The sequence below is a fragment of the Leucopleurus acutus genome (genome assembly GCF_964270905.1).
Source record: "Leucopleurus acutus genome assembly, chromosome: 3".
Taxonomy (NCBI): Eukaryota; Metazoa; Chordata; class Mammalia; order Artiodactyla; family Delphinidae; genus Leucopleurus; species Leucopleurus acutus.
The window spans coordinates 82043277-82056575 of NC_139145.1; the positions used below are offsets into that span (position 1 = coordinate 82043277).

At 41.4% G+C, this 13299-nt stretch overlaps 1 protein-coding gene across 4 annotated transcripts in view; it reads left to right on the forward strand.

The window, feature by feature from the left end:
- Positions 1–10107: 10107 nt before the first annotated feature.
- The window catches only part of TRIM36 (tripartite motif containing 36), a gene marked incomplete at both ends in the record, with an annotated part of 51672 nt that continues 48480 nt past the window's right edge, over positions 10108–13299 (forward strand). For all 4 annotated transcript variants that reach the window (XM_082836591.1, XM_082836592.1, XM_082836593.1 and 1 more), the window contains one exon: positions 10108–10170. In XM_082836591.1, coding sequence (XP_082692717.1) covers positions 10108–10170 — 63 coding nt within the window. The remainder of the gene's footprint in view (positions 10171–13299) is intronic.

The window sequence follows — 13299 nt, forward strand, 5'->3', positions numbered from 1 at the left end:
CCTGGCTTTTGTTTGCTGGGATTTTTTTTCTTAATTACAAATTCATTTTCACTACTAATGATCTGTCTGTTCAGATTGTCTATTTCTTTTTCTTTCTGATTCAGTCTCGGAACTGAATGTTTCTAGAAATGTGTTCATTTCATGTGTTTCTTCTAGGTTTTCCAGTTTTTGGACATACAGCTGTTTGTAGTATTCTCTCATAGTTCTTTGTATCTCTGTGATATCTGTTGTTATTTCTCCTCTTTCATTTCTTATTTTGTTTATTTGGATCCTCTCTTTTTCTTAATGAGCCTGGCTAAAGGTTTATTAATTTTGTTTATCCTTTCACAAAACCAGTTCTTGATTTCATTGGTCTTTTCAATTGTTTTTTTTGTTGTTGTTGTTCTCTATTTTATTTATTTCCTCTCTTATCTTTATTATTTCCTCCCTTCTGCTGACTTTGGACTTTGTTCTTCTTTTTGTAATTAGGTTAGGCTATTTATTTGAGATTTTTGGTATTTCTTGAGGTAGGCCCGTGTCACTATAAACTTCCCTCTTAGAAGTGCTTTTACTGTATCCCATAGATTTTAGAAAATTGTGTTTCCATTTTCATTTGTCTTGGGGCATTTTCGGATTTCCTCTTTGATTTCTTCATTGTTCCATTGGTTTTTTTAGTAGCATGTTGTTTGGTCTCCAGGTGTTTGTGCTTTCTCCATTTTTCTCCCTGTAATTGATTTCTAGTTTAAGACTGTTGTGGTCTGAAAAAATGCTTGATATAATTTCTCTCACCTTAAATTTGTTGAGACTTGTTTTGTGGCCTAGCATGTGATCCATCCTGGAGCATGTTCCATATGCACTTTGAAAGAATGTGTATTCTGCCGTTTGGGGATGGAATGTCTGATAGATATCTCTTAAGCCCAACTGTTCTATTGTATCAAGACCACTGTTTCCGTCTGGATGATCTGACCATTGATATAAGTGGGGTGTTAATAGTCCACTGTTATTGGATTATTGTCACTTTCTCCCTTTATGTCTGTTAATATTTGCTTTACATATTTAGGTGCTCCTGTACTAGGTGCATATATGTTAACAAGTGTAATATCCTCTTTTTGTATTGATCCCTAATGCCCTTCCTTTTCTTTTGTTATAAACTTTGTTTTAAAGTCTGGTATGAGTATTGCTACCCCTGCTTTCTTGTCATTTCCATTTGCATGAAATATCTTTTTCCATCCCCTCACTTTCAGTCTGTGTATGTATTTAGCTCTGAAGTAAGTCTCTTGCAAGCAGCATATAAATGGGTCTTGTTTTTTTATCCAATCAGCCACCTAATATCTTTTGATTGGAGCATTTAGTCCATTGATATTTAAAGTAATTATCGATAGCTACATACTTATTGCTGTTTTGTTACTTGCTTTCTGGTTGTTTCTGTATTTCTTCTCTTTTTCTTCTTTTAGTTTCTTCTTTTGTGTTTCGATGATTTTCTTCAGTGGTGTGCTGGTGTTCCTTTCTCTCTGTTTTTATGTATCTGTTGTAGGTTTTTGATTTGTGGTTACCATGAGGTTCATATATGTTGACCTATAACTATGTCTACTTGTTTCAAACAAGTAGTCCTTCATGTTCAAACATTCTAAAAGATCTACATTTTTTTACTCCCCTCCCCAACATTTTGTGTTTTTGATGTCATATTTAACAATTTCATGTTTATATTTTTAATAATTATTATAGTTATAGTTGATTTTATAATTTTTTTGGCTTTTAATTTTCATACTAGCTTATTTAAGTGGTTGATCTTCAGCCTTTACTATGTATTTGCCTTTCCTATAGAAGACCCTTTAAGACTTCTTTTAGAGTAGGTTTAGCATTGATGAACTCTTTTAGTTTTTGCTTGTCTGAGAAGTTCTTTATCTCTCCTTCAATTCTAATTAATAATCTTGCTGGGTAAGGTATCCTAGGTTGCAGATTTTTCCCTTTCAGTTCTTTGAATCCATCATGCCACTCCCTTCTGGTCTGCAACGTTTCTGCCGAAAAATCAGCTGATAGCCTTTTGGAGTTTCCCTTGTATGTGATTCTTTCTTTTTCTCTTGCTGCCTTTAGAATTCTCTCTTTTCTTTTACTTTTGCCATTTTAATTATGATATGTCTTGGTGTGGGTCTGTTGAGTTCATCTAGTTTGGGACACTGTTTCCTATACCTGGATATTTTTTTCCTTCTTCAGGTTTGGGAAGTTTTCAGCCATAGTTTCGTCAAATACATTTTCAATTCCCTCCCTTTCTCTTCTCCTTCTGGGACCCCTATAATGCAATTGTTGGTACACTTGATGTTGTCCCGGGGACCTCTTAAACTGTTCTCATTTTTTTAATTTGTTTTTCCTTTTGGTGGTTGATTGGGTGATTTCCATTATTCTGTCTTCCAGATCACTTATGAGTTCTTCTGTATCACCTAGTCTGCTGTTAATTCCTTTTAGTATGTTTTTCATTTCAGTTATTGTATTCTTCAGCTCTGACCGATACTTCTTCATGTTTTCTAGTTCCTAGTTAAAATTCTCATTGTGTTCATCTATCCTTTTCCATACTTCAGTTAGCATTTTTATTCCTAATTCTTTGAATTCTTTGTCTGGTAAATTGTTTATTTCTGTTTCATTTTTTGTTTTTTCCCAGGGGTTTTATCTTGCTCTTTCAATTGGGACAAACTCCTTTGTCTTCTCATTTTGTTTGACTTTGTCACTCTGAAATTGGGTGAGACAGTTACCTATTGTGGTCTTGAAGGAGTGTCCTTATGTGGGAGCATCCTCACTCAGTCTGTGTGTGCCCAGTGGCTTTGGTGGGGGGAGCTGAATCTCATGTGATCATGAGTCACATCTTTCCCCAGGGTGTGCTGGTAGCTATCACCATGGTAGGAGGTGAGGCTTGAGATGTAGCGGCTAGGGCTGGAGCCAGGTGTGAGCTAGGTCTTCCTGTCTTTTCTGTGACCATCATCACCCTATCAGGGGTGGGGTTGGTCCCAAGTTACTGGAACAGAAATCTTGAGAGTTGGGTCTGAGCTGGTTCTGTTCCCTTTAAGTGTGTGCTCTCGCCCCTCCCAGCACCAGTACCCTCACCCCAGAGGGAAGCAGTGCTGGAGCAAGAGGGGCTAGTGTGGGCACTTGGCATGAGTCAGGGGATGGCCTGTGGCAGTCTGGCTGGGGTCAGAGACCCAGACTGCTTCTGATATGCTGCCTATGTAAGCACCAGTAATGGCTGCCCCCACCCTGCTCAGACGTCACATCAGCCACATTTTTGTCTCACTGCAGAGCTCTCTCCTTGGGCCTTGGCAGACTTTGCCCTAGTCTAGAGCTGTGTCAGGATGCAAGTGGCTGGAGCTATCACTCATCTCAGGCTGGGGTACATGCAGGGGCAGCGGTATGCCATCTCAATCCACTGTCTCTGCTCTGCTTCAAGAGCAAGTGTGCGTGCACTCTTCACAAGTGGAGTCCAGGCTTCCCACAGCCCTCCTGTTAGTGCCACCAGACCTCCAACCAGGCAACGGGGCTTGTCTTTCCTGTGTTGGACCGCAGGGCCAAGGCGCCCAATATGTGGCTTGAAGCACTCACTCCCAGGGCAAGTCTCCACCTGTGTAATCTCCTTTTTCCTCTGAGACCTCTCCCAGGAGTGCAGGTCCCAACCTGATTCTTTCTCTTCCCTTTCTACCTGATTCTGTGTGTAGCTTTCTTACAGGCTTGGTTGTACAGCAGTCCTTCTGCCAGTCTCCAGTTAGTTTTCAGTGAGAATTGTTCCACATGTAGTTGTATTTTTGATGTGTTCGTGGGGGAAGGTGAGTTCCACATCCTCCTACTCTGCCATCTCGACCTCCTCCCTTTCATCACTGATTTGAAATATCACCTTTATTACTTAGTAAATCAACAGAAATCATGTAAAATCTAATCATAAGTTTTAATCTGGATTTTCTATTCTGTGTTATTGATCTACTCATCTATTCTTATACCAGTTGTTCTAATTATTATGGCTTCATTTTTGTATTTGCTACAGCATTGTACTTTTATAAATTGTCTTGGCCAATCTTGTGCATTTCTCTCTTTTTTAAAAAAAATTATTTATTTACTTATTTTGGCTGCACCGGGTCTTAGTTGTGGCACGTGGGATCTTTGTTGTGGCATGTTTAGTTGTGGCATGCGGACTTCTTTGTTGTGGCATGCAAACTCTTAGTTGCAGCATGCATGTGGGATCTAGTTCCCTGACCACAGATCAAACCCAGGCCCCCTGCATTGGGAGTACAGAGTCGTACCCACTGGTCTTTTGAATTAATTTTAGAAGTAACTTGACATGTTTCTAGAAAATCCTGAAAGTAATTTTATTGTGATTATTTTGGATTTACAGATTAATTAAAAGACTGAAGAAACATTGCTAACACATTGTCTTACAAATATACTAAAGGAGGTCTTCAGAATGAAAGGAAATGACTACAGATAGCAGGAAATGATAGGTACCAGAAATGATAAACTGCGAATAAATAAATTGTGTACATATATTTTTTCCTCCTCTCAATTTCTTTAAAAACACAGCAATCTTGTCTTAGATTGTGTAAAGCAGTAATTATAAGAATGTATTCTTGGGTTTATAACATACATAGGTGTTATACATACATAATATGTATGGCAGTGGAGGGAGGAGAATTGGAACTACATTGTTAAGTTGCTGTATTTTACTGGTATTAAGTCAGTATTAACCCAAAGTAGATTGTGCTCAGTTAATATTTATATCATAATTCCTAGAGTAACTATTAAGAAGTAGTAATTTTGTTAAAATCAACAGAAGAATGAAATAGGTTCACTAAAAAAAGTTTAACACAAAAGAATATAGTAGAGGAGGAACAGAAGAAGAACAAAGACCTAAGACATGGAAAACCAACTTTACCTAGCTGATTCCTGGAACGCTGCACCCAACAGAAGAATACACATGCCTTTTAAGCATACATGGAATATTACCCAAAACAGATAATATTTTAGGAAACAATCAGTAAACTACAACTCAAGAGCCAGACACTTAATTTTTTAAAACCATCTTTAAGTGTGCAGTTCAGTGGCATTATTTACATTTGTAATGTTGTGCAACCATCACCATTAACTATACCCCAAATTTTTCATCATCCACAACATAATCTCTGTACCCATTAAACAGTAGCTCCCCATTCCCCTCTCCCTCCGGTCTGTCTAATCTACTTTCTGTCCCTATGAATTTGCCTATCCTAGACATTTTATATAAGTAAAATTATATAGTATTTGTCCTTCTGTGTCTAGCTTATTTCACTTAGCCTAATGTTTTCAAGGTCTATCCATATTGTACCATATATCAGAAGTTCATTCCATATTGTAGAAAAAAAATATTCCATTATATGTATATACTACATTTTGTTTATCCAATCATGTGTTGATCAACACTTGGGTTGTTTATATCTTTTGTTTATGGTGAAAAATGCAGCAGTGAACACTTGTGTACAAACAAGTATCTCTTTGAGTCCCTGCTTCCAGTTCTTTTGAGTATCTACCTAGAAGTGGAATTGCTGGTAGTCTTATGTTTAACTTCTTCAGGTACCACTAAACTGTTTCGCACTGCATCATTTTATATTCCCATCAGCTATGTACAAGGCTTCCAATTTCTCCACATCATCACGAAGACTTATTTTCCATTTCTTTTAAATTATAAGCATCCCAGTAGGTATGAAGTGGTATTGAGTTGCATTTCCCTAATGACTAATGATGGTTGAGCACCTTTTCATGTGCTTATTCAGTTGCCTAGTTTTGGAAATAAATGTTTATTGGAACATAGCCTCACCCGCTTGTTTATCTATTGTTGACTGTGCTTTCATCAAAAAGACTGTATTGCTGCAAGTGTTAAATGTTTAACTAACATCTCACCCAGTAAGAGAAGGTTTGCTAACTCCCATGTTAGCCCATAAAAAAGCCTTGATATATTTTAAAAACATTGAAATAATTTTTAAAAATGGTATTTGTTTAAAACTGAATTAGATTAGAAATCAACAGGAAGAAATATGGGAAAACTAAATTATTTAGAAATTTGGAATAATTTGGAAATTATTTCTAGATAGCCTGTCACAAGGAAAAATTAGAAAATATTTCTAAATGAATAAAAACAAACCCACAATGTGTCAAAATTTATGGAATGTAGTTAAACCAATATTTAATGGTTAAAGATGGACTGTTTCTCTGCTACTATTGGAATGAGGCAAGGATGTCAACTCCTGTCACTTTTATTCAGTATTATAATGGAGGTTCTAACTAGAGTTATAAGGCAAGAAAAATAAAGGCATACAGACTGGAAAGGAAAAAGTAAAACTTTCTTTAATTAGGGATTAATGAATTTTACAACATTGCAAGATACAGTTTATTATGCAATTATTAGTTGCATTTCTCTGTACAAGCAATAAACAACCCAAAAATGAAATTAAGAAATCAAGTTCATTCACAATAATGATACTTAGCAATGCATTTAACAAAAGCAGTGCAATATATCTGAACACTATAGAGCACAACTAAAAGAAATTAGAGAAAATCTCAATAAATGGAGAGATATTCCAATGTTTTAGAACTGGATTATGAGATGATTGCATAACTCCATAATTTAATAAAAATTACTAAACTGTACACTTACAATTGGTGAATTTTATGGTAAGTAAATCATACCTCAATAAAGCTGTTAAAAATTTTGGTTTTTTAAATGACCTTTCTAGGTATAGGTGCTAGGATGCATTTGTGTCAGAAAGCTACATTGTATGTTTCCACTTCTGAAATAAAGACTGTTGAAGTAAATATGAGGTTTTATTAAAACCAGGATATTTTTATATTACTAATTCCAGTCTCTAACTCTTAAACTGCTAAACATTCATCATCATAGATTTCAACTTCTAAATTTGTACAATTATTTATTTGTGTCCACAGCTAAGAAAAACTTGGAATGTGTATTTTTTGTGTTATTTGTTAAAACTATTGTGTTATGTTGTTTACTATAAGGAGGAGAAAATAGGGTGTCATGGATGAAAATGAAGCCAAAAGCTGTGGCTCTCTATAGGTTAGTCATTTCAGGAATCCGCATGGCAATTAAGCAGTTATATTGAAAAGTTTTCTCCATTAGATGGAAACTGACAATTAGATTTCCCACAGCGAGGGACTCTTTAATATTGCTAGACTTCTCAGTGTGAAAAATTCACACATCACGTAATCCCTCTATTAAATATCTTTCTTTTAGGTGGGGAAGTTCCCTGTGAAGCAGCATCTGTCATGCTACTTTTATTATTTTTGAGAAATGTGAATTAACTTTTTTCTTAATTTTGGTTTCTATGGGGAATGAAGTTAGTATTTAATCTGTATGATATTAATCTTATTTTGTTCTTTGAAGTAAGAGAAATAATAAAGCAAATTTTGTTTGGCACCTACTGACTGATCCTGTGTCTTTGAAGTCTGTACAGAGAATTTCAAGGGAAATGTAAATGCAGTCTTCATTTTGTATGCCTGTCATCTTTGAAAGGTTCTTAATGTTCCATAGTGCTATTCAGTCAGTGACTAAATAAAGAGTGGTAAATACCACCAGGCATCTGAGTAAATGTTCAGTGTCCAACTTGTGGGCACCAATCTGGACTCTTACGGGCAGTTCCACTTCTTGCCACTACAGCAGCTGATTCTAAGACCCTTGCCCCAAGCCCCATCTTGGCCTTGGGTGGGAATCCAGGCAACTGTTAAGCATATTTTGCCTGGAGTATTTCCTAATAGCAAGTGATCGGGTGGACAGACCTTTTATAATAGCAACTTATTCAGGGAAAAGAGGAGCAGCTAGTGCTGCCAGATGGTAAAGGGATCCTTAGATTGGAGACATTAGCATTAAGAGGAGGAAGAGGTTAGAGACCATTTAGTTCAAAACCAGTCATTTTACAGAAGAGAAAATTGAAACTCAGCAAACTGGGACTTCCCTGGCGGGTTCAGTCCCTGGTCGGGGAACTAAGATCCCACGTGCCGCGTGGTGCTGGCAAAAAAGTGAAAATAAAGAAGAAAGAAACTCAGGAAACTGAATGGACTTACCCCAGGGGTAGCAGAAACCAACAGTTTCCTACTCAATATCTCTTTCTTCTTCTTCCTCACTAATAAATCCTTGATTTTGTTTAGAGTGGCAATGTTCCCAGAGTAAAATAATCACCTTCCCAGCCTTCCTTGTAACTATGGGTGGACATATGTCCTTGTTCTCATACGGGAGATGTAAGTGGAGGTCATTGGATGGGGTTTTGGGGGTAAGCTTTTTAAGGGGAAACATTTGGCTTTTTTTGTTCCTTTGTCTCTCCGTTCCTCCTTCCTGCTTGTCATGCCTGACTTAAGACTAGTTTGGCTCTCACATCGTGATTTTTATTATGTGCCCAAATACTTTCTGGGTGTGAAAAACTCTCTTTTAAAGCAATACCTCTTTCTGGCAATCTGTCAAGTATTGCTAATATTGGGGAGGAATGCATTCATGGATGCTACAGACCTTTCTTGAATTCTGTTTAGTTTTCCTTATGGAAGCAAAGGGCACACACAGGGTTCTGGAGAACTTGAGAAGGACAAGAAGCTTCTGAACAAGAAGCATTATGATTTTGTCTTATCTCCTACTGAGCCCAACTGTGAACATCCAACACATTAACTTTTGCTGCTTGCTCTAAGAGGCGATCGGCACCAACTTAGAAAAGTAACACACTGAAGAAGGAGCAAAGTTCTAGTGGAAGAAGAGTCAAGGAGCAACATGATTGGAGCTTTATGTGCAGGAAAAAGAAGAAAGAAATCATTATATACTTTTGGATTTCTGGACCAGAGAAGAGAAATCAGAAAATGACCCAAAGAAAAGGCAAACAAGAAAAACCCCTAAGGGAAATGGTTTCATTCTTGCAGTAAATCGTATAGTTGGGTCTAATCTAATCATAGCTGGCATTTCTTTTCTTTTCTTCTTTCTCTCTCTCTTTTTTTATTTAAAGAAAAGGTCATGACCTTATCACTTTCCTCCTTTTCAATAAAGATAAGAGACTGCCTATAGTGGAGGAATAGAGTAGTCCTGACTTTGTTCCGCCAAGTTTTCTTCTCAAGAGAAGCAAAGATAGTCAGGTATGAGCGAAGCAGGGAGAAGACTAAGAGGCTGTTTCAGCTGCAGCCTCCTAGGGGAGCTGCTATTTTTAAAAGAAGTATAAAATGTGAGAAACATGCACTGAATGTTTAACTCAATCAATGAAATAAATAATTGGAAAGTGAGTTAGTCGTAACTAGGAGTGAGAATGTCCAGGAATCTTGCTGGCAGGAATCTTTTTTCTTTTTTAAATTAAAGGAAAGTTGAGTATCAAGAGGATATAGAGATACAATCGACCTTACACACTTAGAGTGTTTAAAATACAATCCTGGTATTTGTTCTCATCTCAGAAGCGCTGGCTTGGTCTTTGTTACCTATTGGATTTCAGGAAGGCTGACTTGAGATGCGGCGTTGCCGTTTCCTGGGCCCTCACTTATTTTTTTTCCGGCGCTGTCAGCCAGATCCTTTGTTGTGCCTGCTTTGCATTCATTCTCTCTGCCCTCGCACCTCCAGACAGTGGGGTGAGGATTTTTCCTGGTCCTTGCGTTGAGAGCTCCAGACAGCCACCGTCTCAGCCATCGCATAAAGGACGGCTTTAACTATCCCGTGGGTGTCCGGGCTGGGGCGGCGCCACGCCGGGAGTAGACAAGCTTTTGTGTAGGTGTTTGTCTCCGCAGCCTTCCGACCCCTGGCAGGAGGCGCGGGCCGCGATCCCCGAGGAGGCGGGGCCTCCGCGCCCTGCTCCGCCCGGTGAGGATTTCACGGTCGCCACCGCCGCCGACGCCCTCGTTTGTTGCGTTACGTCGCCCTGCCCGGAGCTAAGAACGCCAGACGTGGCTGCCCAGTAGCCCTCTATGGCCTTCATCCCACCCAACCCCGCTTTTTGCTTTTTCCCCCCGCTTTCTCATTTTTCCTCGTTAACAGCACACAGGCGGGGCGCTTGGCAAAACTCAGACTAAAAACACAGCAAGAGAGAGAAAAAGAACATATTCGATGCACCTGCCTGGTTCCTCCCGAGTTTGCGAAGGGTCGTAACCATGTCTGAGTCGGGGGACATAAGTGAATTTGGCTACATCATGGAATTGCTAGCCAGAGGCAAGGTAAGTGCCGGGGCGCGCGGAGCCGCGGACTGGGCCCCCACTCCAGGCACTACTCAGCCTGTGGCCCCCACTCCAGGCACTGCTCGGCTTGTGGCTGTAGGCGTCCCGGGCCCTTGAAGCCGCCGGGGAGGGCGGGGCTGGAGTCCCAGGTCAGCGCTCTCAGCCAGGGCGCCCTAGCAGCTGCAGAATGCAAAGTAGACGCTTTCTTTTTTTTTTTTTTTTTAATTGCGCGGCATTTCTGAAATGAGCCAAAAGGCACTTGGCCAGCTGGGCGACCGCGGGGGCTCTCGGGACGGCGAGGGTCAAGATCTCAGCCTGCGAAGATGGGGAGGAGGGTCGGGCATTGGCCAGGGGGCTCTCCTTGACGCACCCAGGGCTCCTAAGCGTGGTGACATCGAGTGGTTGACGTCGCCCGTCCAGGCGCGGAGCGCAGAGGGAGGGTCGGACCAGACGGTGGATAGGCGAGGAGGGTGGGATCGGGTTCAGCAAGCAGTCCGACCTTATGGCGGATAAATAGGAAAAGAACCCCCGTTCGCCAAGCCTTGGCGTTATCAGCACTCCTTCCAGGTCCTTGGCCGTTGTCCCAGGTCGGGAACATTTCAAACATCCTTCCTTTGGTGGGGAGGAAGAGATGCTAAGGCACCGGATTTCAGCCAGGCACCTGTCCCGGAGCCCTTTAGAAACCCAGGCTTGCGCTGTCGGTGACGCGTGGTGACCGCGCCCTCGGCCGGGCCGGGTGGCGCCGCGCCTAAGCTGAAAGCCTTGCGGGGAGGCGGGCCTCCGCGCTGCCTCAGAGAAAGTGCCTGGAGAGGCACCTAATTGGTTTACAGGCGGGAAGTGTCGGGAAATGCGAAGGCTGCGCGGTGCGCGGCCTGCCGGGATTCGCCTGTGGCTAGAAGGCGAGAAACGGCGTCTGCGTTTGTCTTCTGCACCTGGAGTTTCGAGAAAAGGTTGTGGCCCTGCGCACGGTCATCAGAAAGGATAAGGATGATCTGCAGCTCTGGTGCGAGCACCTGAAACATCAGTCTCATACCTCACTAACCCCAACTTTGTGGATGCTTCAGGCCAGACAGTCCCGCGGCTCCCGGGGCTGGGGAGCCGGTTAACGCCCTCCCAGACGAGAGCGTCCCGGGCGAACTGTGAGCCTCCCTGAATTCTCTCTCCTGTTCTGCAAACACGGAACACTCTTCCGAAACAGAATACTTATTAACATTTCGAAGGTAGAGGCTGTGCTTCGGGCCACCCCTATCATTTACACCCCGGACCAGAAGTACAAATGGAGGACCCTGGTTCTACTTTTCTTCGAATCCTGGGGCTCCATCCTACAACTCGAGGAGCCTCCTGCACATGCATAGGCATCTCCAAGCTCCTTGTCGCCCCAAACAGCTTCCCCTTGGCCACCAGCACCCTGCCCCTCCCCGCCCCGTCTGGGATGCGTACTACAGCCCTCTCTACCCTCTGGAGGACCGACCCTGGGGAAAGAAGTCCAGAAGGAGGTGCTGGCCCTGAGCGAGAAGGCTTGCCGCAAGAGGGCCAGAAACTGGCCCTCTAGAGCACACAGCAGGACCCTGGTTGCCTAGGAACTCGGGGGGCGGGGGGCGGGGAGAAGGAAAGAGGATGCCTTTTGTTGATTGTAAAACAAATGTACCACTCTTGATGGGATCGGAATAGGATGATGGAGAGGTGAGTTTAGGCCCGTGGTGCTCAGACATTCTTCAGAGTAAGCCAGAATTGTATTAGTTGGTTAATAATACTTTCCTTCAATAGCAGGCAACACTTGATATACGGAGAGAATAGTTTTGAGGTGGGACCAGGGATCTGCAAGTTGACATCCCAGGTGGTTATGAAGCAGGCAGGTGAACTTCTCATGAATACTAAATGGGCGAGTAGGGCAGAACCATTAGTGAACCCTTAAAACTTCTTATAATTAAGTCAGGTGAACAAAAACAAACCTCTCAGAATTAGCATTGTGTTTCACAATATGCTCACTGTAATGAAAAAACAGAACCCAAATAACCTTCTGGCTTCATCCACTGAATTTCTCTGCCTCGCTCTCCAGTAGGCGGACCCTCTTCACTAGGTTTCAGTAATGGGCCTGTAGCAAAAGCAGGAGCCGGAGGTCAGCTGACTTCCAAAGTTGGAGAGGCAGGTATCCCTGTGAAATCTCTGGAGTTGGGAAGTAGCCTCTCACAGTGAGATCTTAGGACAGTTCCTCCCTCTGCCTTTTATTTGGCGGGGTGGGGCGTGAGGGGTCAGGAGTAGCCTCCTAACCATTACAACTCAAGCTTATTCTCTGCCCACTTTCCTCACAGCTCCGCCCCCTAACTCTATTTAAAACCCTGCTTATATATGTGATTATACAGGATTTGAACACCGAATACCTCGCTGAGTATTAGCCAAGGACTAGCAGACCTTTGACTTGCTTTGTTTTCCTCTGAGAAGTTAGGTTCCACTTTGTAGCTCAAATTGGTAAGGCGAAAAATAATGTGAAACTGATCTAATTATGCCAAGTTCATGGAGTTAAAAAAAAAAAAAAGAGCAGAGGCTCTTGTCTTCCTAACCCCCTGCCCTTTCCTTCCCTTCCTTCAAAGTTGAGACCAGTGGGTTGACCATCATCCTAATTTCTTTCACTTGTCTCTGATGGCTTTAAAATTTTACAACGTTTAATACATGCTCATTGCAAAATATTCAAACTTTACAGAAAATTTTACGAGTAAAAGGTGGAACTTCACTCCCACCTCCAATCCACTGCATCTCCCAGGGGCAGCAGTTTGCTGTGTGTCTATTTCAAATTAAATTAGCTTACTGTTGTGTTCTTGAATGTGGGAGGTGAGCCTTTCATCTTCGAGTAACATAAAACCCACATGACAAAGTTGATCATCTAGTTTTACTCTATTGTGATGATGACTTTAATATTTAAAGTACACAGTGATCTCTACCATTGTAGTCTTTCTGTTCATCAAACAATACCCTATGAGTATGGTTAATACCTATGATAATTCTCAAGAGGTTTAAAAATCAATGTAAATGGACTTGCTTATATTTCACTATCACAGAAATACAGAAATTTGTACCATTTCTGGAAGCTGCTTTCTGAGGTTTTGTTTTTTTGTTTTGTTTTGGTTTTTC